Raw genomic sequence first — 25,104 nt, 5'->3', positions numbered from 1 at the left:
TCGGATGATTTTATAAAAATTATTTACTGTAATAGATTTTTTTGACAAAAAGCTGAAATAGGTTTTACATCCGAAATGTTTATTAGCATGAGTATAAAATTAACAGAAAGCAGAAAATTTTTTTTAAAAATAAATTTAATTGAAATCTAAACTATTAGATCGATTGCCTAAGAAAAATTTTGAGAAAATTTTTAAATATATTTTTTCACAATAATTTTTCTAAAATATGTATCAGTATTTTATCAATTGAAAAAAAATTTCTCTGCTACTTTTTATTAATAACACATTCGTTATTTAGCAAAAAAAAATTTTATTGATTAATTCCGATAAAACTTGTCTTTTGTCGGATAACCTTAGAAACTTTGAAGGAATTTCCGGTTTCATAAACGGCAACCCTGCTTTAACCAACTTAATAAAACTGAATCTCATTAACTTTTGAGTAGACGAAAAAAAGGCCATGTCAATATACCTGTGAGCTAAATCTGTTGCCACATCCGTCGACGATGCACCTAAACGGTTTATTGCCACCATGAGAAAGAACATGCCTCTCTAACCATCTTCTCGAACAGGAAGTTCTACCTTGAACTTTACAACCTTGCCAATTGCATACAAAATTATCTCCGCCAGTTTGTGTGTTGATGTGCGCCGTCTGCAATTATAATCCATTACAAAAGGTATTTAATAACATTATTCAATATTTATCATTATCATATATTTATCTCAATTATCTATGTCATTAAAATTAGCTGTCACTTTACAATTTTTTAATTTTATTTAACAAAAAAAATTATTTAAAAAAAATTTCATTTTTAATTTTTTAAAATTTCTGCATATCAATTTTTTTTTTGCCATAATTTATTTGTTATAAAATTCTTAAAATTATTAAATATATGCAAAATTAATTTTCATCAATTATCTAATCTTTTTTACAGATCATTATTGATCAATTATAAAAAATTTTAAATGAAATTACCTGTAAATGTTCGAGTAGAGCGCCGCTGCATTCAAAGTTAGCTTCACACTTGTCCCATCGACAAATTCCGCTATCAGCTGCTCGTGCGCCATTTTTAGTCGGCGCTCTGGCTGGAAATCTTATGGTAGTCGGCTCACAAAGAATCGGTGAACTAGATGGCTTTGATTCGCTGCTTCTCGATGAATCTTCCTCTTCCTCTTCTTCTTCTTCATCGTCTTCTTTTACAGACCTCACTATCGTCGGTTCGATTTTACTCTCAAAAATTTCTAATAAACTCGGCTGCGTTGATCGTAAAATACTTATTTCTTGATGATTATTATTGTTATTAATTGCATCACTATTATTATTATTATTGTTATTGTTATTATTATTATTGTTATTAGCAGTATCATTATTATTACTAATACTAACAATATTGGTGTTGATGATGTTACTTATGCCGTTGCCGGTACTATTATTGTTATTGATATTATTATTGCTACTACTGTTAATAATAATATTATTATTAAGAGATCTCGTAACAGTTTGATTACAATTATTATTGTTAACGGTGGTACAGGTTCCCGTAGAGTTCTTATTATCATTAACTATTGGTTTAATTATTTTATTATCAAAGCCGACGTTTAGTGGTTCACTGGCTTCTAAAGTGGGTGTAGGTGTTGATGGAGGTGATTCACCACTAGGTTTAGGACTTGCTTCACCAGTCAGTCTTAGCGATGAGATCTTACAGCCAGGAATACTCGACAACACGTCGCTTGATATCGGCAATCCGGGTAATGTTTTGTTGACAAACAATTTGTCTAATTTCATTACACTGACTCGGGGTGTTACTGATGATAATTTTTTATTACCCGGTAATTGCGAGGATGGAATTCCCATTGATTTAACATCCCAGTCATTAGTAACAGATCTACTGTTTGGCGTAACCACACCCAGGTACTTTGCTAAGCCTCCTTTATTACGTTGAACCGTGAGTGGCCTACGGAATTCCGGGGAATTTTTTGCTACCATTACTGACATGTCTGCTGAATTTTTCTTTGTCTGAAAATAAAAAATTTTATTATTTAATAAATTTATAATTTAAACATGCAAATTAAAATTTTTCTGTATTTGAAAATTGTTCATCAAAAACTTCTAAATTATTTTTATATTTTAAAATAATTTTCTGTTGTAAATCCGTTCAAAAAACAAGTTAAAATTTACCTAACAAATAAGCTAGTACTAAGAAATTATTAAAAAAAAATTTGTATTTATATTTTTTAACAATTTCTACATAATACTTGGAAATTTTTTATAATTTATCGATTAGATAAATCTCAAAAATGATCAAATTTTTATCAATTTCAATAATGGAGCATAGAAAGAGTTTGTTTTAATATTAAAGACTTAAATTTTAATATAGAGAATCGAAAGTAAACTTATGAACCGCGTATACATTTTTAATATGACACACAATAAATAGCATTTTTTATTTATATTTCCAAAAATTTGGTTTTGAATATCTGGCTGTGACTTGATAGGAATTATACATCCTATTAAAATGATACTACCACGTCATCTGCTGGTGATTTCAAACAATAGTCAAAAATTCGACAAAAGTGTAATTTTAACTACACTGAGAAAAAAAAAAATTTTTACTCAATTAACAATTTCTTAGTTCAAGAAACTCGCTGACGATCAAATATCTTATTATTATTAATTATTAATTTCTGAAAAGAAGAACATCAATATTTATCTTTGGATAATAGATAAACAAAAGAATAGCTTTATTTAAATTAAGTAAAAATTATTTCAATCAATTTAACAATTTCTTGAGCTAAGAATATATATTCTTGAAAATTTTCAAGAACATAAATTCTTGTATCAAGAAAATTTTCTTAATAATAGTATTTTTTTTCCTCAGTGTACACCCAAAAAACAAATTTCTTGCGTTAAGAAAATTTTAAGGAAAACGAAAGTTATTTTGGAACAAGAAAAAATTTTCTCGGCTCAAGAAACTTTGACTTCATTCAAGAAATTTTCAATCTTCCTTAATAGTTTTTTGAGCCAAGAAAATTTACCCTCCAGTCAAGAATTTTTTTTTTCAGTGTATATATATTTGTTCAATAAATAGATATTAAAAAAAATAGACTATGACACTAATAACTAAATAAAAAGAATGTTAATTTGTAATTTTCAAAAGGGTGCTTTTGTATTGATGATATGAAAATTAAAAATTTAGAGTTTTCGGCCTATAACCTGTTGAAAAATGAACAAGTCATTAAAAACGTTAATTCTTTTGTGAAAATCTTAATTTATCGATAAGGTAAAAGCCCCAATTATTGACGGGGGTCTAAATATTGACACCCTAAATTATTTTTAAATATATTAAATTATCTGTAATAAGAATAACGATCAAATAAATTTTTATTAAATTCTAATTAATTAAAAAATTGAAAAAAATCACATTCAGTTCAAAATATTAAATATTAATTATTAAAAAAAAAAATAAGTTAGCACCAGTTCATCAAATCAGCTTACGAGCGTCTGTTTTCTTAACGACTTTGGTTAGAAAAGCATTTTTTTTAACTGCCGAGTTTAAATTAATTTTTTCATGTAATTATATGATCTATTTTTTTTTTTAATTAACAATATATGAAATATTTATAAAATTAAATAATCGAAATTAATTGTATGCTTTACGATATTTAAATAATGGGAGTCAATAACTAGTTCATAATTTTTATGGTGAATCCCATATTGACAGCTAGTCAACAGCGCTATAACGCCTTTTTTTTTTAAGTATAAAATACGTTATATACGCGATTATAGCGATTATATTCAAAGCTTTTAACTGTCAAATAACTCGGCGTGTTTTAGTGTTAAATAAGTTTTTAAATAAATTTTTATATTTTTCATAATAACTATTCATTCATAGAAATTATTATTAATTAACTTTAATAATATTGATTACTTTATATCAAGTTTTTGATAAATAACAATATAACCAAATGATTCGACGCATGTGCAGTAGGGGCGTCAATAATTGGGGTTACGGTACGTCAATAATTAGATCAATCAGTTTTTTAACCCGTCAATAATTGGTGTATCCAGATCATATATTTAATTATTTAAAATTAATTAGTAAATATCACTGATTATCATTTTAAAAAAAGAAATTGATTAGTTAAAACATTACTGAAGACATTACCACAAACAAAATTCATCGATATTTATATTTGATTGCTTAAAAAAAATGAAATCATAACTTTGTCTCTTATAGCGTCAATAATTGGGGCTTTTACCTTATAGGAGTCTTTTTAGAAATGATGTCAACATCTCTCAATCATCTTTTTAGAAATCGATTTATCAATTTATAAGAATAAAAAGAAATATTAACCTTGGACTGTTGGGGTTTAATTTGAGTCTTGAAGTACTCGGTTATTTTTCCCTGTAGTTCGTGTTGTTGGTGATGATTATGTTGAAGTTTATTAGATGTCTTAGTACTACGGACCGTGGGGTCAGCGGCAGTTACTTTTGGCAGTGTTCCTATTTCAGGTTCGCTATTAAGTCGTTTGTAGGTCGAACAGGCAGTATCTGCTAACGGCGGGGTCCAGGGCCACTGGGGCCTGGTCCCATTTAGAAGGGGAGATGTCTGTGGTGCCAGTTTGGGTATTGATGGCAATGGACTTGGTGCTTTACCGTGAATTGCGACGCCCTCATCGCTACTCGTGCTGCATGGTGACCCTGGTTCTGTAATGTCACTTGTTCCGCTACTACTGCATTCTCCACAAGATACTGCGACTCCACTGAAAACATAATTATAATAATGTGTTATTGTCATTTATTATCTTGTCTGGTTGATTACCAATTAGCTAATAAATATTCTTAAAGGTATTCCTAATTGTATAATATTATTTGAGAAATTTAAAATCAGCTCAATCTCCAATCTCGGAACTGAGGCAGATTAATGTAATTTAGAGCCGCCTGCAGCAGGAATCCTAAATGGACGATACCAAGGAAAATTGCATGTGTACTCGATAATTATATTACCGACAACGCAAACATAATTATATTTCCAAACATTGCCAATCAGTCCAGCGAATTTTCTACCTGCTTGCAAACATTTAATTTTCAATATTTTTTTGGTCATTATTAATACATAATTTTTTCATTTTAAAAAAGGTTTACTTCTGATTAAAAAACTTATTTTTGAAAGATGAAAATAAATTAACATGACATTAAAGACTCTACTTTCTGTATTAATTTTGAACGGTTGAATTTTGATAAGAAATAGATTTTCTCGAAGAATTGAGCGCTATTTTAATAAAGTTCATGAAATAAATTTAAATGCTGATAACTTCAAGATATCAGAGTTCTAGATTGATTAGGAAAGTTCTAAATTACTTAAGATTTATAGAGAATTCGGAATACTTATATTCCAAAAAATTTAAAGAATTTCGAAAAGTTATGGTAGTTAATGTATGAAAAAAATAAGTTAATATTCAAAATATAACAAATCAAAAAGTTAAAATTATAACTTTTAACCCACAAATTAAAGTAGAACTTAATTTTTCAAAACTATAATGTCTTTTCAGGTTGTGCATGAAATGCAAATTTAAAAAAAATTCAAAGATGTTAATTTTTCAATTTTAAGTGAATACATTTATGAAAATGATTCCCAGAATATAAAAATTTTTAAATTATAAACTCAATTTTGATTAAAAAATTCCAAGTTTGGTCAAAATTTTTTTTTATTAGCTTGTCGAAGAATGTAACAAAGAAAAAAAATACGAAATGTCAAAAATTTTCATTATTTACAGCCAATACTAAGCAGACCACTTTTGAATAGTTGTCTTAGATTTCCATAAAACAGATGTCATAACGATTTTGAAATAAATAATTTTAAAATAAATATGAATCAATAATTCCGTTTTTTCATATTTACAGTTTTTTCTGACTCTGCATTAGTTTTTTATTATTATTGATCAAAAAAAGTTTATACCGTCGCGTAAAAGATAGTAGTTATAAAGTACAGAATGAACTTGTATGGCAAAAAATGTACTACCGTAAATAGAAACCAAAGAGCGTAAAAAATATTACGATGTGAAAAAGCATGATAAACCTTTTTCGAAATGGACGATTAAAATAAAAGATAGATCATTTTATTTAAGAATAGAAGTTAAAAAAATGGTTGGTAGTTTCGTTGTAATATAATGATAATGATCAATTAATATGTAATAGCAGGCGGTTTATGGTGCGAATATAGTGTGGAAAGTAATACGGTGTACATAAAAGGCGGCGTGGGTGGAAAGTGAAGGGAAAGAGAGTAAATTACAGAAAACGCAATGTGTATATTTATAACGTATGTTGAAGCGAAGAAATATAATAGAAGGGTAAGAGACAAAGGCTAAGGACTTGTTTGCGGGAAAGACGAAAAGGGGCTTTTTAACATCTCTGTGAATACGAATACGAATACAAATAAGAATAAGAAGCTGGAGCTGAGGGTGCAGTGAGAATCTTGTATAGTAGTGTTTTGTGTGTTAAAGGTCAAGACACATATAAATAATAGTGATGTAAGTTCTCGTGTAATATTCAGGCCAGTTATACTCATTTTTAATAACCCTTGTTTGGATTTAAGATATGTATTATCAAAATAGATAAAATACGATAATTTTATTAAAAAATTGACAAGTTCATTGCTCTATATGAATATTAATAGTAAAATGAACATGTACATATATGTGTAATTTATTCACCACTGATAATGTATTTTGAATTTTTTTATTAAGGCAAAGTGAATATAAATATTTTTTTTCTAAATAAAGGGTGTGTCAGAATTGACACAATCACAAAATCTTAAATGAGTAAGCGATATTTCTTTATGTTAGTATAGTGTTGATTCTATTCAATTTGAATTGAACTTTAAGGTCATGGATTCTTTAGAAGAGGTTAAAAAAAAGATGTTATTTGTTCGGGATAACTTTTAAACTGATCAGAATATTTGAAATTTTTTAAATAATTTAACTAGTACTTATGAAAAAATGAGCTTGCATTATTTGATTTTTCAATAAATTATAATTTAAAAAAAACCAAAAAATACGGTTTGATAGCATACCAAACTAAACAGTTGAAAATAATTCAGAATAAATTTATAAAATAAGAATAGAGCAGTTTATAAAATATTCATTTTATTGAAAAAAAGGAGTTGCTTGATATCAATTGTTGTAAATATTTTGTTGGTAGATATTTATAAAAGCAAAGTTACTAAAAAAATACTTTAAAAAGCACCCCACACTTCTTTTATAATAAAATGAATCTATATACTATTCTTATTTTAAACTTATTCATAAATATTCTCTACTTTTTAGTTTTGTTTGATATTAAACCGTATTGATAATTATATTTTTAAACTACCATTTATTTCAAAATTTTTAAGTATAATCGATAATCAGCACCTTTATAATATTGAACTTAATGAAAAGAAGAATAATCTTGACTGTAATATTTTAAAGGTCGTATTTTTAACCTGTAAAATAGGTCAATTTTTTCTACCCCGATAATCCTGATCAGAATACTAAAATAATGTTTTTAAATCAATGTATTGTCATTGGTCCCTAATACGTTTGTAAATTTTCTAATTAATCGCATATCTTGAAGTTGAAGTCTATAAAATGAATAGTTGCTGATTATTTAAGACCAAAACCATCAAATACGAATTTTTCATATACTTAAGTATTATGAAACATGTGTTTGAAAAACATGAAATGGAAAATCAGATTCGAAAGAACAATTTTTAATGATTTGGTTCTCTAACTTTTGTAGTTACCTCTTAAGTTATCAATTAAAACCACATTAAAAGAAAGGTAAGAAAAAAGTAACAAAGGGATGGAATTTCAAATATTAATGTAAACCAATTTCTTTAAAATTCTGTAATAAATGTTACGAGAAAATCATTAGAATTAATTTTATTACAATAAAATAAGTTTTCATTTCATTAAATTTTATGCTGTTTATTATTATCTTGTACAAATAGTATAATTAAAGGAACATTAGTTAAACAACAGACGGTTTAATATAATTTTATCATTAACTGTCTGATAGAGGGGACATGACCAATAAAGAGGTCATATACCTCACTGAATTATAAATTATAAGTAGAAGTTAATGACTCGAAAAAATTAAATTGTATTAATTAATAATCACTTTATCTTCAAGAGTCGTTAAAATAATGTGAATTGTTCTTTTACAATTTGAAGGATATGTGATAAAGATAAAAGTATAGATGGACGATTAACATTAACAGATTCATTATTAGTTATTATTATTATTATTATTATTATTATTAAATATATTTAAATTAAGAAAAGCGATGAGCGATGTACAGTAATGTAATGTGCGTTTTACGTTATTATATTATAATTATTATTATTACTACTTTGTGTTATAAATTCAAAGTGAATAAAATGACAAAGGTCACGCGATTTGTAATTCCATAATGAAAGAAAATTCGCTTGGGTCTAGCAAAAAAAAAATCGCTCGAGTTGTCATGCAGAAAATATATTTGCTATAACTTTAAATCAATACATTACACCGTGTTACCACGCATCCTATCCACTATTCTTGTTCATGGCAGTATCAACATCACCCCTACAGTATCTATAGAATAGACTCTAAGAAAATTAGATGGTTGCTATGACTAATTAATCAAATTTTTATGTTTGCTTCATTTTTAATCCCAATTTAAAATAAATTTTTGTTTTAAAATACGCGTGAATAATCTTTTGCTGGAAACAGTTGAGCTATAAATATTTATAATTTTATAGTTTAGAAAAAAATGATAAAAAAATTTTAGTTTGATTGATTTGTGTTTCTTAAATCCGTAAATAAGATTAAACAAAAAGCAAAAGTCGTTTTTCGAGCTAACAAACTCAAAATAACTCTCAATCAAGCAATTGTTGAGCAGGTTACGGATCAAAAGTCAAGTCGGCATGGAATTATATGTTATATCTCTTATGATAGCGTCCAAGTGTTTTTATTTATGTGCCTCTCTACGTACATGTACATACAATCATACTGCTATGAAATTCTGCTTGAAATAGAGGGACGTCATTTTATGCTACTGCTTATAGCTTCTCTTCAAGTATAATTCCAAACTGACCCTAGCTTGTCTTTGCAGAAAGCTGAAGTTTTTTTTATGTTTGCCAACTATAGATTACGTTATAAATTGCTGTTGTAGTAACTATTCATTAAAAAAGTGGTTGTGTTTATAATTATCAAATGGAAAATTTTTTCTAGAAGCATTACAATTGAAGAATATGTTGGCCTGATACTATTGATTACTATTCAACTCGAACCAAGGAATGAAGAACATTTTTTAAAGTCTTTTCAAGTGGAATTTTTTTTTATAGTAATTTAATTATTAAAAATAATCCTAAAAAATTGTCAGATAAAAAAAAATAACTAAAAATTTATTCCAAGCTTAAAAAGTAACTAAGAAAAATTTCAATTAAAAATTCCAAGCTTTTAATAGACATAAGAAGTATTAAAATGCAAAACATCTTTAATGTAAAAAAAAAAAAACTTAAATCATGAACTGTATTTATTTTAGACCCATATAAATTCGGATTTATTTCAAGTGACATAATATTCGCGATAGCTTAAACATTTTCCCACGTATATTTATCAGAGAAAAATCAATATATGAAATATTATACGAAATGAAAACGATTGATACTATCCAAGTATAAATATGATGTGAACACAATAGTTGTTATTTATGTATAAATATAAAATATAAATATATATAGAAAATCGGAGGGTGAATAAACAATAGCCGAGTTCAAATAAAATTGAGGGATATTACATACTATAGAGTATAAACGAAACGTATAAATTGTTGGCAATGTTGGGAGATCTTGATGATGTAACTGACCTATACCCACGTAGACTCTTGTCTTAAACATATGAGAGTATAAATGGCAGCTGCAGTTTATTCTCTGCGATTCAAAGTTGAGACGAATCCCTGAAAATAGCACCCAGCTAACAAAAGGGGTTGCTACCCTTGTCTGCTAAGTTAACGGAAGGGTGGCTGATGACCCATTCGTCCGTCTGGGAATTACATGACCCTCCTTCCTTTGGTATAAATCTACGCACTCTATACTCTATAGTGATTATATTGATTTACCAATACACTGCTAAGATGATACCCATCAGGCACTGACAAAAATAATACTACTATCACTAATTGTATAAATCTATAACTAAGCCCTTTTTTTAACTTAATTAGTCCCAGATTTTCATTAAAGCTTAATCATCAATATTATTATTATTATTATTATTATCATTTCTATTTATTATTATTTATGAACTAATCTGAAAAGTTCTCACGTTTTTTATCAAACTCTAACAAAAATATTTCATTGAAAATTTGAAAATAAACATCTTTTATTTAATTCCGTACTCGTGACTAAGGTAACAAAGAAAATATGTCAGTACATAACTCATTGCGTCAGGTGATTTTGAAAGCCTGTAGGATTTAGAATCTCTACTTCTTGTCAACGTGCATAGAGAAATATAATCAAACCAACAGCTACATCTGTGTAGGGGTGTTAGATATTTTCCATCTAATCCCGTGACTGTTCACAAATAATAGCTGATTGACAGACCCTTTTCAACATATTTTTCTATTGCTTTGACATTTACTCGAAAACCCTAAATTATTTTATTACTTTTTATATGAACTATAATTTGTTATGAAATTACTTACAAGTATGTCATTGTATTATTGAAAAGAATTATGGAAATAGTCAAAAATAGCTGAGAATAAAAATTTAATGCTGATTTATTTTTTTGTTTTTATTAAAGTTAGTGGAATAATTTATGATATGCATGACTTTTTTTTTATTTTCATAAATCTATAGGATAAAATCCGAATCTAAGAGTTCGTTTTTTGAACCTTTTTCACTGTGTAAAAAGAACATTTCAGCGAAAAAAATACATATTTATCTCTTACACCCCCACGACACTTTTCAAGATATGAAGTGAAATATTTATAATATTGATCAAATTAATTAATGGAGTATAATTTAGAAAAACTTTAAAATTGATTCAATTATGCTAATTGCACGCACACTAAATTCAAAAATTTTTAATAATGTGAAGTAATAATCTTTAAATTTTTAAATTACCAATTAGAATTATTCTCGTGAAATAAATAAATAAATTTAAACTACAACTTATTTTGTGCATTGAGTATTATAGTCTTTTTCAATAAATTGAAGGTTTGATATAAAGTTTGAAAGAAACATCAACACGCATTCCGAAAAAAAATCAAATTTTTTCAAGAATGTATTTTATAGATCATTTTGTTAGTTGAGAAAACTGATATTAATATTTTGAAGAAAATATTTGTGAGTCGTAATTTTTTTTTGCACACCTCATAGCGCTAAGCACGTGAAGTTATGCTTTATACCCAACTCGTCAAGGTTAAGCAATTTTTGTAACCTTTTACGCGTTTGAATGCCAAAAATTGCAAATAAAAATAATCTAAAAACAAAATTAACAAGCTTGAGAATCAGCAATAAAAAATATCAGTAATTTGATTGAATTGATCGACCGGCGTAACGGAATTTCAAGCACACAGTGCATTTCCTTTCTGATGACTGCGGTATGTGCATCATGAAGAGAACGACGGCGACAACATGGAGACAAGCAGAGTAGCGGCTGGATGAGAGGACCTATACCACTTTAGATACATACGTATATACATATATACATTGATGAGATGATGTATTCCCCTTTATGTAGAAGCACGTGCCAAGGATTGGAAATCAATGACGGATGTACCTGGTATTTAAGTATCATTTTTTGCAGCTGAACATTGCAGCTGAGAATCACCAACCAGAGGTAGAGGTTGAGGTTGAGATGTCTCAGGTGTTACAACACATCAAACATCATTCATTTATTTATTATTTATGCAGTAAAGTAATATTACTGAGTACAATAATCAAGTTTTATTTCTTAAACAGGAAATACTTAATTCTGAGTTAACAACATTTTTGTTTGTTTATTTTTTCAGAGCGTAACAATAATAAGAACACATAACACGTATGTACTTAACTTCCATGTAATAAGCCATAATACAAAATAACCTAGCTTAACAGACAAGATAAAAACAAAACACTTTACAGAGATAATAACAATAAGACTACATCCATAACAGCTTAATATAAAATATATATTATAATAATATTAATTAGCAACCTCACAGTCTATGTGACTATGTGACTATGTCTATGTGACTGCCGTGACTTGTGAACTATAAATGAATAAAATTTTGCTTTATTAAATGATGACTTTTGTTAAATTGCACTGTACTTTCTTAACTATTGACATTTATAAAGATATAAGCTCGTCCCGATGTTACACTCATCAAGAGCTTTCATTTGAGTACCCATATGCATTTTTGATATATTTTTCATATATATATATATATAATATATATATATAAATATATGAAAAATTGATGTGGGTACTCAAATGAAAGATCTCGATGAGTGTAACATCGGGATGAGCTTATATCTTTAAAAATGTCAATAGTTCGCGAGATACAAGGTCATTTCTTAATTATATATCTAGAGATAGAGTGTTTTCGAATGCAGCCTAAATACTTATTATAATAAATTGAATATCGGTGAGAATGATATGAAACCTTGAAAAGGCACAAATTCAAGTCAAGAATTCTGCAATGACACTAAATTTCACAAAAAAAAAAAACGATTTTATCATATGACTATCTTGGGAAAAAAATTTTTTATATTCTCTTAATAATATAAATTAGCTGAATTTTTTTCGATATTTTTAATCACGCTATGCATGGTTAAAGTACTTTTGAATTAAATTAAATTAAAAAGGTTGCTATGACAATATCAATTACCAATATTCAATAGATAAATATGACGCAACAAACTTATAGAAACAACAAATCATTCAAAACTACTTCAAAAAACTAAACATAGAAAATTGACTATCAATAAAAAATATATAAAATCGTGAAGAGACACCAATTTTTGCCAAGACCTTTCCAATGGTACTAAATTTAATCAAAGAGAATCGATTTTATCATATAAATACACCAGAGAAAAATTTTCCTTCACCTTTTAATTATATATCGATATAGATAAGACAAAAGAGAGTCAAATAGAAGACAGGTAAGGACTGTAGTCTCACTTTCGGTGAATTACCGTAATAGTTATCACTAATGTAAACGATAAATAAGTAAAACTGGATAAATAAAATTAAAGCCGTACATACGCACATTAATGTAACATATAAATAATGCCATGTGAACGGAGTAAATGTATGCATATGCATATGTTTAGCTGAATAAATGGAATACGATATGTACCCCTACATAATACTGTACTGTACACTATATGCTATGTACTGGATAAATGTAAACACGTGGGCGAGAATACAGGCGTGTAACCTGTTGTAGTGCAAGTTGACTTGTAACTGTATTCGCGATAGTCTGTGTAAACCTGTTTAGTCATATTATATACGAATGAGAACAAAAATTTGTATTGGTCCAAGTACAAGAGGGAACTTGGAGTAGAGACTGGATTCTTAGAAGAGAGAACCGATAGCACGCTCTAAGATGCTTGATGCAAATTATCGTTTAAAAAAATTAAACAAAACAAAGTTTATGGTTCATAATAAACTTACTCTGTATTATGGTCTAATAACAATAAAGTGTCATATTTGTCTGGAAAATAATAATGGGATTTGTTATTTATTTTATTTGTTGTATTAGAGTGCGCAAAACAATGTAATTAAAAATAGTGATGCTATAGACGAATGTGTTTTTTGTTAGTTAAAAAATCATTAGATGAAATTGTAGACTTTTTTTTTAGATATTTATGAAATTTGTTTCAGAATTGCAATATCGCGATTGAGAATTGTCACTTTTTTGAAAAATTGTAATAATATGAAATATTTTAATTTGTAAATTGTACAGAAAAATTAGTCAATATTTTGTTATAATTACAATAAATTATTGTAATTTGGAATTGTTTTTTTGTTAAAATTTTAACAGACAACTTAAAAAAATTTTTTGTTTCATGTTTCTAATACTTGACGATTGAAAAATCGAAAAAATTTAAAAAGAAGATAGCATCAAAAAGGTTTACTTTAACTGAGAAAATCGAGTGCTATAGAGATAAACAAGACACGGAAATTTTTTTTGGTACAGAATTTTACTCTGCGCAATACAATAGTTTTAGTCTGTCTAAATATTTTCTTGAGTCAAGAATTTTTTTTCTGTGTAAATTTACAGGAATGTCTTTTGTCAACTATCTTGTAATTTTTTTCTCTTTTTCTGTGAATGAACTTTTTAAATCAGTTTTTGAAAAGTCATATTTCTAGTCTTATGATTTATAGACACCCTAAAAATGTACTTCAAATTTTCTTTACCGTTTCTAGATTTCGTATACAAAATACATCAAGGTAACGATTGAAATTGTATTTTTAATTTCCTAACTTTGTCCTGACTCAAAGAAAAATTCCAGGACCTACTGAAAAAATAAAAATTAAATAGATATTCATTTTTTTATCAACTTAGTTTAATTCCTTATTCATATCTAGAGTATAGCTGATTTTAATAAAGCGAATATTTAAAATTTAAGTTTGTTTAAAATAAGATGTTTTAAAAGAAACATTTATTGTTGTAATTTTTATTATATTTTTGAAGAAACCATGAGTAATTACTTCAATATAAACTGGTAGAATTATTTTAAAATATTTACTTTTATACAGAATTTTTTATTTATAAAAATGACTAAACGTTATAACAACGACTAATTTTTTATTTTTAAAAATAAAGTCATATTTTGCATGTAGTTTAATAAACTAAGAAAAAAATATTGAATTATCACAAGTATTTTTTCTGGCTTTGTAAAATATTGCGTAAAAATTAAAAAAAAAAATAAAAGTGAATAGAGGATTTTCGCAATCATCAGTTCATTGAATTTATGACCGAGTAATTTCATCTGGCAATTGAAGCTCCTTGTTTCGACAGTTATATACATTACCGAACCGAACCGACTACGAACCAAAGTTAACCATCAACCGACAGTAACAGTAACCTTGTCCCAAAGTGAGCATACCAACTACTTATACTATACAACGTGAAACTTGCTTCGGTGTCATTACTCTCACTTTTTTTATAACCTCAGTACGCGATCTCCATCTCTCTTTCTCTTTCTCTTTCCTGTACAATCATTTCACTCGTCGCATTACGTCGAATATTAAATCAAGTTCATTGCCATGAGACGCCCGCTGCCAATGAAACTAACAATACTCCAATCAAAGTTCACCAAAGAAATAATATAAATATTTATTCTTTATTATCTTCAATAAGGAATGAGACTAAATTCTTTTCTTTCTACTGTTTTACATATTAGGTCCAACTGTTATTAAGAACAAAATCCCGGTTCTGTTAATGTAGACGTTTTTTTTTTTTTTTTTTATCTTTATGGATTATTTCAAATGACTTTTTTAGAAGAATTTTAGTGTTTTAGTTACATAACATTCTATCCCGAAATTCCATTAAAAAATCAGGGAAAAACTTTTAAAACTCAATTACATATTCTGTTTGATAAAAGAATACAAAAACGAAGTGAAACAGAATTTGATTAATATACATCAAAGAAAAATCTAAATATTCAACAGTTACGGAAGACAAGATAAAAAAAAAATTGATAACAATTAAATAAAAAGATAAAAAAGTTTTCTTTACTATGTTTTGTGTATTTTTTTCTATAGATGCATGGAAAAATATTTTTATTCTGTACTTATTTTAATGATAATGATCTTAGTCCGATTTTCAGAAATCGAGTGTATTAAATTTTTACACCTCGAGATCCTAAAAAGCTATTTAAGTAATTTTTATAATAGTGTATGAGAGAAATCTCAAAGAAAAAAAAATTTCATTGATAAAAATGTTTTCTTGCAATAATTTTTTGACTATCGTACAAGTCAATTCTAAAATCTATTCAGCTCTATTCCTAAAAACAAAAGGCAAATGGTACAACTCGTATTGAATTGGGTTAATTCATTCGAGAGACGTTACTGTCAAAATAATTTAAAAAATATGTTTTTCTAAAATAATTTTTGATTCTCTTTTTGGCTGGATTTTGATACTCGGTCACTTTTTTGTACTTGATAAACATATTAGATCCAACTGTTATTAAGAACAAAATCCCGGTTCTGTTAATGTAGACGTTTTTTATGGCTTTAATTTACAAAATTTCCTCAAAAATTCAACGATTTAAAACACTTTTTTTCTATTTCAAATTATGAATTACCATAAAATACTATTTGGCCTGCTATTTTTTTCGCCGAAGTTTTCGCCGAAGCGAAACGGCTGCCCAATTTTGAAGCACAGTAACTAACATTTCAAAATTTTTTCCAATTTTTTTTATTAAAAAAAAGTTTACCCGTCAAATTGATGAAAAATTTGATTTATGAATAGAAAATAGTTGAATATAAATGTTTTTAAGAAAAAATACTTGAAATTAAGGTCTAAAAGTTATAAAAAATGCAACAATACTAAAAAAAAATCAGGTATAAAAATTTTGCAGTTACTGTATTTTAAAATTGGGCAGCCGCGAAGTTTCTGTATAAAATGTTTATTAAGAAAGATTTGGATATTTAACGATCAGACCGACGAGCAGTTAAATACAACAATGTTATATATTAAAAACCAAATTTTACTACTATTTCCCATGAGAATTCATTTTTGATATGAGCTATTTGACTACCGATTGATATCATAAAATCACATAGCCTGGAATCTTTTAAAATTACAAATAAAAGCATCTGCTATTTCTAAATTCCGAGGTAGAAGGAAAATAATGAACTGGGAAAACGATGAAATTGCTGCGTTTGAACTTTTATTAAATTATTAAAATAAATATTCTCTATATGTATGAGACTATTGCCAGCATATATGTGAACTATAAAATCGATGTGATTTATTATTTGGCCGTTTGGCTTTTAAGCGTTGGCATTGAAAATCTAAATAAATAAAAATTGGTGAATCTACCTATAATCATATCTTGACACGATCCAAAAATTTCGAAAGAGTTTTTACTATTTTGCATTAAAACTAATTACTTCTACCAATCCTTACGTTAATCATTCAATTCAAGGTTATTTGCTGACAATGAATTACGGCAATCTGATATTTAGTGCAAGCATATAATTATATGTGAGGAAGCTCAGTTCGAACTATCGCGTGATAGAACGAACACCTGAAAGGAACTTTATTTTCGAATAGTCCAAAAATAACCTTGAACTATTGTGTATATTTTTATAAAATTTAAATTGATATTTAAATCAAATAAAAATTCCGACGAAATGTATGCATACTCTGATAAGAGGTAAAATATTACCATAAAGACATTGGTTAGCAATCCAACAAGGATATTTCATCTTTTTTTTTCTTGTCATAAAAATTCATCGACGTCACTGGAGAAAATCTTGGCTATTTGTTAGATGATATGAAGAGGAAAATGGTGAATGTTTCAAGGAGGTATTAGTATTGGTAGATCAAGAAAGTAAAATAGAGGGTGCTTGCTTATTCATACTCCGTACACGTTCACAAGGGCTATGATCAAAATCTACATATTGCTGGTGTGCTTCTCTATATCTTTAACTTTTGTAGCGCCTATACTAATTCAGCTCGGTGCTCTAAGTATTTTTTTATTTATTTTTCATCTCAAGACGAAAGATACATCACATAACATCATAAGAATCAAGAGTCGAGCAGTGAAAAATTCTTCTGTTGAGGAGTTGAGAATGAATTCCAAGAGCAATGATACGGATCAACAGCAGGATCTCGTGGTCAATGTCGAATAAAAAAATTATACCATTTTAAAATATGTCACTCAAATATAAACGTCATTCAAATTTATTTTTAAATTTTAACGATGCCGAGATAATTTATTTTTGCATTTTGCTACAACAGTACGACCCTTTGTAAAACTTCGTACAAATGGACAAAACTGTTTGTTAAAATATTACAGATAAATTTTTTATTTACGCTCCATTACTATTCAGTGTTGTTATATGTTGTACCTTAAAACATTCATGATAAAAATTAAAATTCACCGAATGAGATAAGACAAAAAAAAAACACTCACATCCTCTGGAATAAAGTGAGAATTTTTTTTTTATTTGTTTTGACGAAGATTATTGAACGAAGGGAATGAATTTATTATGAGACATGAACAGAAACTAAAATAAATTAATTACACTATTTTTTTAATTAAAATATTTTATCAAATTTTTCATACAAGTAATTTACATTCTGGAGAGTATCAACATTTATTGATTTTTTTTCATAGTACTTCCGGTTGAGACTTTATTAATTATAATTATGATTTTGAAACATTGCTTGATTGTATTCATTTAATCAAATATTTTGAAATAATGTAATGTAAAAAAATTATTTTGTTTTGTTGCAGTCAATAGTAAAATTTATTAAAATGAAAACAGTTAACTTGTGATGGAAATGATATGTGTCTCGAAGAAAATTATTAAATAGCTCAAACTCAAATTAAAAAATTTTACATGAAAGAAATCAAAAGTAATATAAAAAAAATTGGTTTTGATTTACACGAAGCAGAGTGTAAAAGATGAGCCAACGATAAAATTTCTTCACGATTAAGAATTCAAGGGAATACTTAACCCAGAGTAATTTCGGATCCTTCCTTATGCCATTAAATTTTTTTGAGTTAACAATATAATTCTTGTGAAAAAAAAAAAATTGTTTTTTTTTTTTTTCATTTTTACTATTCAATAAAGCAATAAAAAAAGATTAATCTTGTAAAGCCACATCAAAATTTTTTACGGGCCAAACAGATGGAGCCCCACTTCCAGACCATTACCATAAAATTTTATTAGTTCATAATTCAATAATATAATTAACAGTGAAAAGTTACAAAGAAATTTTTAGTATTTACAAAATTTTAAATACTTTTGTCAAATTTTTTTTTACTTTAAAAAATTATTAAAATTTTAATTCATTTAATTACTTTTGAAAAAAAGTTTTAATCCAGATGAATGTGACGTTTCTTTCATGAAAATTTTGCATGATGAATTCAGTATGAACGAATAATTGAAAATTATGAATGTGTAGTTTTAATCCAAATTCAATTCAACAAAATTAAATTTAAAAAACGTTCAAATTAGAAAAATAGTTTGCGTTTATTGATTCCGTCGTGTAAATTTATATTTAAACAAAAATCGGTATTGCATAATCGAACAAAAAAAAACGCTATTATTTGCTCGGATCTTTTGTAAATACACGGCGTTTTTATAATATTTAACGATAGTTTGCTCTCAGAAACTCAACTCCTGTTGAACTAAACTATAAACTCGAGTGGAGAATTGTAAGTTGTGATAGAGCGACTGGAGCGAGAAGAGAAGGATAAAAGATATACTTCAATGCCATAGGGACAGAGATAGAGAGAGCAGATATGAGAGGAACAGCTGCTTTTAAAAGCCAAAATGGACAGATTCTCACAGCTAGTACGAGTAAAGCGTTTCCTTCGTATAATAACTAGGAAAAAAATCGCTGGTACAATATTGGAATTGTACACAAACGAAGATCCTCTATATCTATGCTTAAGCTTATTCTATAATTTAAAACCTGCAGGCGAGTTTGTGTGGGTACGCCAGGGTTAATTTATCCCCTTCCGGATTAAAATAATTTATTTCGAAATATTTATATTGAGATCTAGTCAAAAATTCTCAAGAAAAATAATTCAAATATTTGATCTTTGACATTAAAAAAAATTTTAAACCGTGTAATAACAAAACAATATGCTTAGTTGGCTATTGTAAAATCCATACATCTACAGTTACTTATATTACATGAATTACGACAAGTCATAAAGATATTGTATCTAGTTTCTAATATTTACGATTTATGATATATTACAGTTGAGGCTAATGACCTCTTAGTAATTTTTAGCGTTTTAAGTTCTTCAATACAAGGTTATATTTTAAGTGTCTTTTGTATTTAAAACTTGTCATACCTTGTACACTTTACTACCAGACAACTTAAGAAGAATCTTCTTAAATACTTAAATTTTCACTTATATTAATATGAGACAAGTCGAAGTACAAGCCTTTAGACCCTTAGGTACACAGAGGATTAACTAAATTTTATTTCAATAATTCTTAAATTCTTATTTTCGGGTTTGTTTTTCGGAGTTAAAATGGCTACTAATAAACCAGGTAAGAATTTTTTCTAAAATGTGACATGCTCGACCCTTAGTTTATAAGAAAAAATCTTTAATTTTTGTTTATATCATTAAATTGAAAATACAGATAACTTCGAAATTTTTTATCGATCTTAAATCTACAAATATCTAACAATTTTTATAATTTCCTTCAATAAATAAATTATTAGAGAAAAAAAATATTAAAATGTTATGTACACAATGGATAAAAAATTAATATGAATAATTGTCATAAAATAATTGCAAGTAACAATTTAAAGAGTTTTATAGTAATTTAATTCTAAAAATACATATAGAAGTTTTAAAAGAATAAATTTTTAATGTTTTAAAAATATTCTCTAGAATCATCTGTCTACTAATTTTATAATAACTCATTTTTCATATTACATACTCATTTTAATGTTGAAACTTTTACTCTTTAACCCTAACTTTTAATGAATATTATAAATTAAATATGTATGCATAGTTATAAATATTAATTACATTATTTCTATGAAATAAAATATTTTCTGAAAAACTCACATTGCCAGCATAACACGGTAATAATCAAGAGTATTATAATAAATCCTGAATACTGCAGATTAAATCCCTTTTATATGTACCATGTTAATAATATCCACACTAATATATGTTTAATTAACACGTGTAAATTCCTCACAACATTGACTTGAGCTTACATAACTTCCGGAATAATTAAATAGGCACACAGAGATATAAATTAACCCACCTCGCTAGAAATACATATTTATTAATATTGTTAAATAAAATTAAACTATCATTGCACTTCACTACAAACCGGAAGTTGTTTCTCAAACAAGTAATTGTTACAATAATCAATGTTATGGTTGAACTATAAATCAAAGTTACTAATTGTAGTAATTCATAAAACTCCAATTACTGTATTATATTATTTTTATTAAAAGTTTTAATGGCCAGTTTGATAAATGAAAAATAAACAATTATTTATCAATTAAAAGGATAAATAAAAAATATTAATAATAACAATAAATAAATAAATAAGAACTACACTGCCGAAATTTATAAATAATCGATGTGTGTTGGAGCAGGACACGAGTTCGACTGAAATAGGACTCAAAATGTCGACGGGAAAATGAGAAGGGGGGCTCCCTATTTTTGGGGGGCACTGCAACTAGAGGGAGAAGGGGGTTACTAAGAGGGGTAGTGATGACTACTACACATAATACAACTATACAGAACCTAGACCTAAACCAAAACTCATTGCTGTTGTAGAGTGAGAGTGAGAGAGAAAGAAATAGTAAAATAGTGAGAGTGATTGAGTGAGAAAGATAGGAGTAAGACCTACACAACCTCTGAGCATATATATATATATATATTTAAGGATCAAGAATACACATCGAGGTCACACTGACGCCTTGCCTTTCCACTATCGTACCATAACCATAATATAAATTTTGTCCTATGTTGTATTTGTATGAATGTACAAACTATACATGTATAATACTTCATGTGCTTCGTCACGTCCATGGGATAGTTACTATATAGATATATAGCTATAGCTCAACTAAGGACTTTACTCAGGTATATTGTAAAGGAAGGAAACCCACAGCCCACGATAATATTTAACTGCGAATACCGGTTCACGTGTATGAATAGAAATAGAAAAGAACAGCTGTAACTTCTTTTAAAACCAACGTGGTTTTCAAAATTTATCTTCCTATTCCTATCGTAGTAATACAAGTGATTATCCTGTTACTCTTCTCAGCAAACTCGTCAGGATGTACGTGAGTTTCCGGACAGAAAAATTTAATTATGTTTTAATTACTATAGCTATTAGTTATAACTCTCGGAGTTCATTGGTATTTTAAATTACAAGTGCATAAGTAGAGACTATTACTTTCGAATATAATCCATTTTTTTTAAATAATATTTTTTGTACTTGATGCGGAATCGAAATAGAATAAAGTAAATTATCTCTATTGTCCTTACATTAAATGTAGCGAATTAATACAAAAATTAGTTTATAAGTTTGTAAGACACATGTACAGTACTTTATATGATTTTGTACACGGTAAGAAATATTTTGCCGATATCGCTATGCGAGTATGGCTATAAACACCATACTTAATAGTATCCAATATTTTTATTAAAGAAAAAAAACAAATGTAAACAAAAAATTTTAACAACTGTAAAAATTTATAACTAACAAAGTAAACAATTTTTATAAATTTCTTGGATTTATCTCATTAATTAATTAATTAATAAAGTACATAAGAACATATGGCTTTACAAAGAAATAGATTTGTAAAGCTATTGTTTAAATTTCTACGGTGTTTTCTATAAAAACAGAACACCAGAAAAAATTAGTTAATTAACCATAGCTTGACTTTTTGAAAGATCGATAAAAAAATTTTTTTCCAACGAAATTTGGTTTCTTTAAATGTTTAGATTGTATAATAATTTTAGATTTTTAAATTAATATTTTGTACTATAAAAAATAAATTTTTGGGTTACACTCTTACCTAGCGTCGGCGCGTCCGTTTAAAATTATTGATTATGAAGCTTAAGTTCCCGGAGTTGAGACTTTTTTTTTTAGGGAATTTTCTCTTGTTTAACAATCTTTTTTCATATTTTCACTATCACTTGTACTTATAAACAAAAAACTGAGGTATTCTTTTTGTTTATAGCAAATTGAAATTTCGGTTTCCGGTAAAAAAAGAATAACGTCCTTCTCAAAATCTAATTCCGCATCGAATAAACTATCGCTTATATTTTTGTCATAATACTGACTATTTTTCGCAGGAATCTCATATCTCAACCAATAAAAATCTTGGATCCTGTACAAAATGATGTTTACAACCATACTTGCATAGCGATATCCGTAAAATATTTCTTAGCGTGTATAATCAGTTAAAAATCTTGCTATATGATTATTTTGCATTGAATTATTATGTAAAATGTATATATTTTTGCCATTTAGCCAGCTGGCTTTAGCATAGATAAATTTATCTATCTATTGAAATCCCAGGAATTCCAGTAATTTCTTCTTTCGCTTCGGCTGAAAGGTACCTGCGGGGGAGTAACAAATTTTTTAGCTATGAGTAACATCTTTATAATTCTTTTAGTATTTAATTCGGAGAAATTTGATATTCTTCATAGCAAATTATTTAATACAGTTATATAAGTTCATTGCTTAAAGCTTAGTTTTGATTATATGTTAGTTTGAAAATTGGATTTTTATAAAAATAAAATTGCGTATTCAAATAAACGCTTTTATTAAGAGAACATTTTTCCATTTAAAGTTTATTTTCACCAAATGTTTATTTATGTTTATTTGTGAAGTTTCATTGATTAATAATAAATTTCATTGAATTAACACGTATTCTAATTAAAAATTAAAAATTTTGTCTAAAAAGACGAATCACTCATAAAAATAATAATTAATTCATTGTCTCCGAAAGAAATTAAAATATTCTTAAAAAATTAATGCCTCGTATTGTAAAATTAAAAATAACTTTCTTATAAATTTTGATAAACATTAAAAATTAAGTAAATGTCATCTGCAGTATCTTTACTTCGTACTTAGCAATTTATTATATTTCCATAAATTATTCTTGTTTTAATTTATTAAATACTTGGTTACAAAAAAAAACATTTGAATTGAATAAATGACATGAGAAATTATTCTTACGTAAAACGTAAACGTTTAATAACCGTAAAGTTGATTGAGTATAAAATAACTTATTTTAATAGGATACTAAAAATACATACGAAACATTTATTATTGCGGAGAAAAATAAATGTGTTTAAGTATAATAAAAATAATCAAATATAGTCGCATGTGGACAATTAACCCCCGTTTTAATCCAAAGTTCATGACTTTTTAAAACGAAAGGGTATAATTTTCCACATCAGTGAGACCTACATCACACGTAGTGTTCATTCATTCATTATACTAACCCCACGATGTATATAAATTGTGTTTGTAACGTAATTAAAAAAATTAATGCCTACACTTGGAAACCGTCAAAGTTAAATATTTTCGTGCATATTTTTTCGACATAAACTTCATACATTTTACTTCATACAAGCACATACATACCGGTTATTTTATTTTAAACATTTTGTTCTAAATTATTTGTTTTTAAAAAACGACTATGCCTTTCATTTTAAATTCATACACAAAAATGTTTATGTCTGGTAATGTGAGAGCACCACAGGCTGATATATTTCAGTAATACAAACTAACTTTTTTGTAATTCTCTTTTAATGTTGTTGTTGTTTTTTTTTTTTTTTTTTTTTTTTTTTTAATAATTTTGTATACACATTTTACGGTTGTCGATATTGAAATATAAAATTACTTTATCTGTTATCATTTGTAATAAAAAGATTAAATATTTAAGAAATCGATGTAATTTAATTTAATTTAATGAAAATCTCAACTTTCATGTGATGAAAAATTTTAATTTTAATTTTAACAATGATTTATTTTACATGAAAATGTCTTTCTTTCCAAATTTAATACTTATACACTGATAGGAAAATTGATTTTATTTATCAGAAAAAATCCGAAACCAAGAAAATCATTCTTAGGAATTTCTTTATCTTTAATCGAGCAAAAAAGTTCTCGAATCAAGAAAAATTTACTAAACTAAGAAAAATTGTTTGATTTAAGGTTTTATCTGCTTGATTCAAAATAATAAAACTCCTCAAAATGATCTTTTTGGTCCAAAGTTTTTTTTCTTGAATCAAATTAATTTTTTACCAGAGTGTAATTCATAAATATTTTTTGCTACTTTTTTCAGTTAAATTCTCATCGATTACAGTAATGGTAAAAAAGTTATCATTTTGATTAACATAATA

General features: G+C 27.0%; 1 protein-coding gene across 2 annotated transcripts in view; it reads right to left on the bottom strand.

Moving 5' to 3' along the window:
* The window catches only part of LOC123260873 (1-phosphatidylinositol 3-phosphate 5-kinase-like), an 83,321-nt gene that overhangs the window by 6,872 nt on the left and 51,345 nt on the right, over positions 1-25,104 (bottom strand). For both annotated transcript variants that reach the window (XM_044722222.1, XM_044722223.1), the window contains 3 exons: positions 4,353-4,761; positions 974-2,014; positions 470-649 (listed from right to left, as the gene is read on the bottom strand). In XM_044722222.1, coding sequence (XP_044578157.1) covers positions 470-649; positions 974-2,014; positions 4,353-4,761 — 1,630 coding nt within the window. The remainder of the gene's footprint in view (positions 1-469; positions 650-973; positions 2,015-4,352; positions 4,762-25,104) is intronic.

Source organism: Cotesia glomerata, linkage group LG3 (assembly GCF_020080835.1).
Source record: "Cotesia glomerata isolate CgM1 linkage group LG3, MPM_Cglom_v2.3, whole genome shotgun sequence".
Lineage (NCBI taxonomy): Eukaryota > Metazoa > Arthropoda > Insecta > Hymenoptera > Braconidae > Cotesia > Cotesia glomerata.
This window is presented reverse-complemented; position numbering and strand designations above follow the sequence as displayed.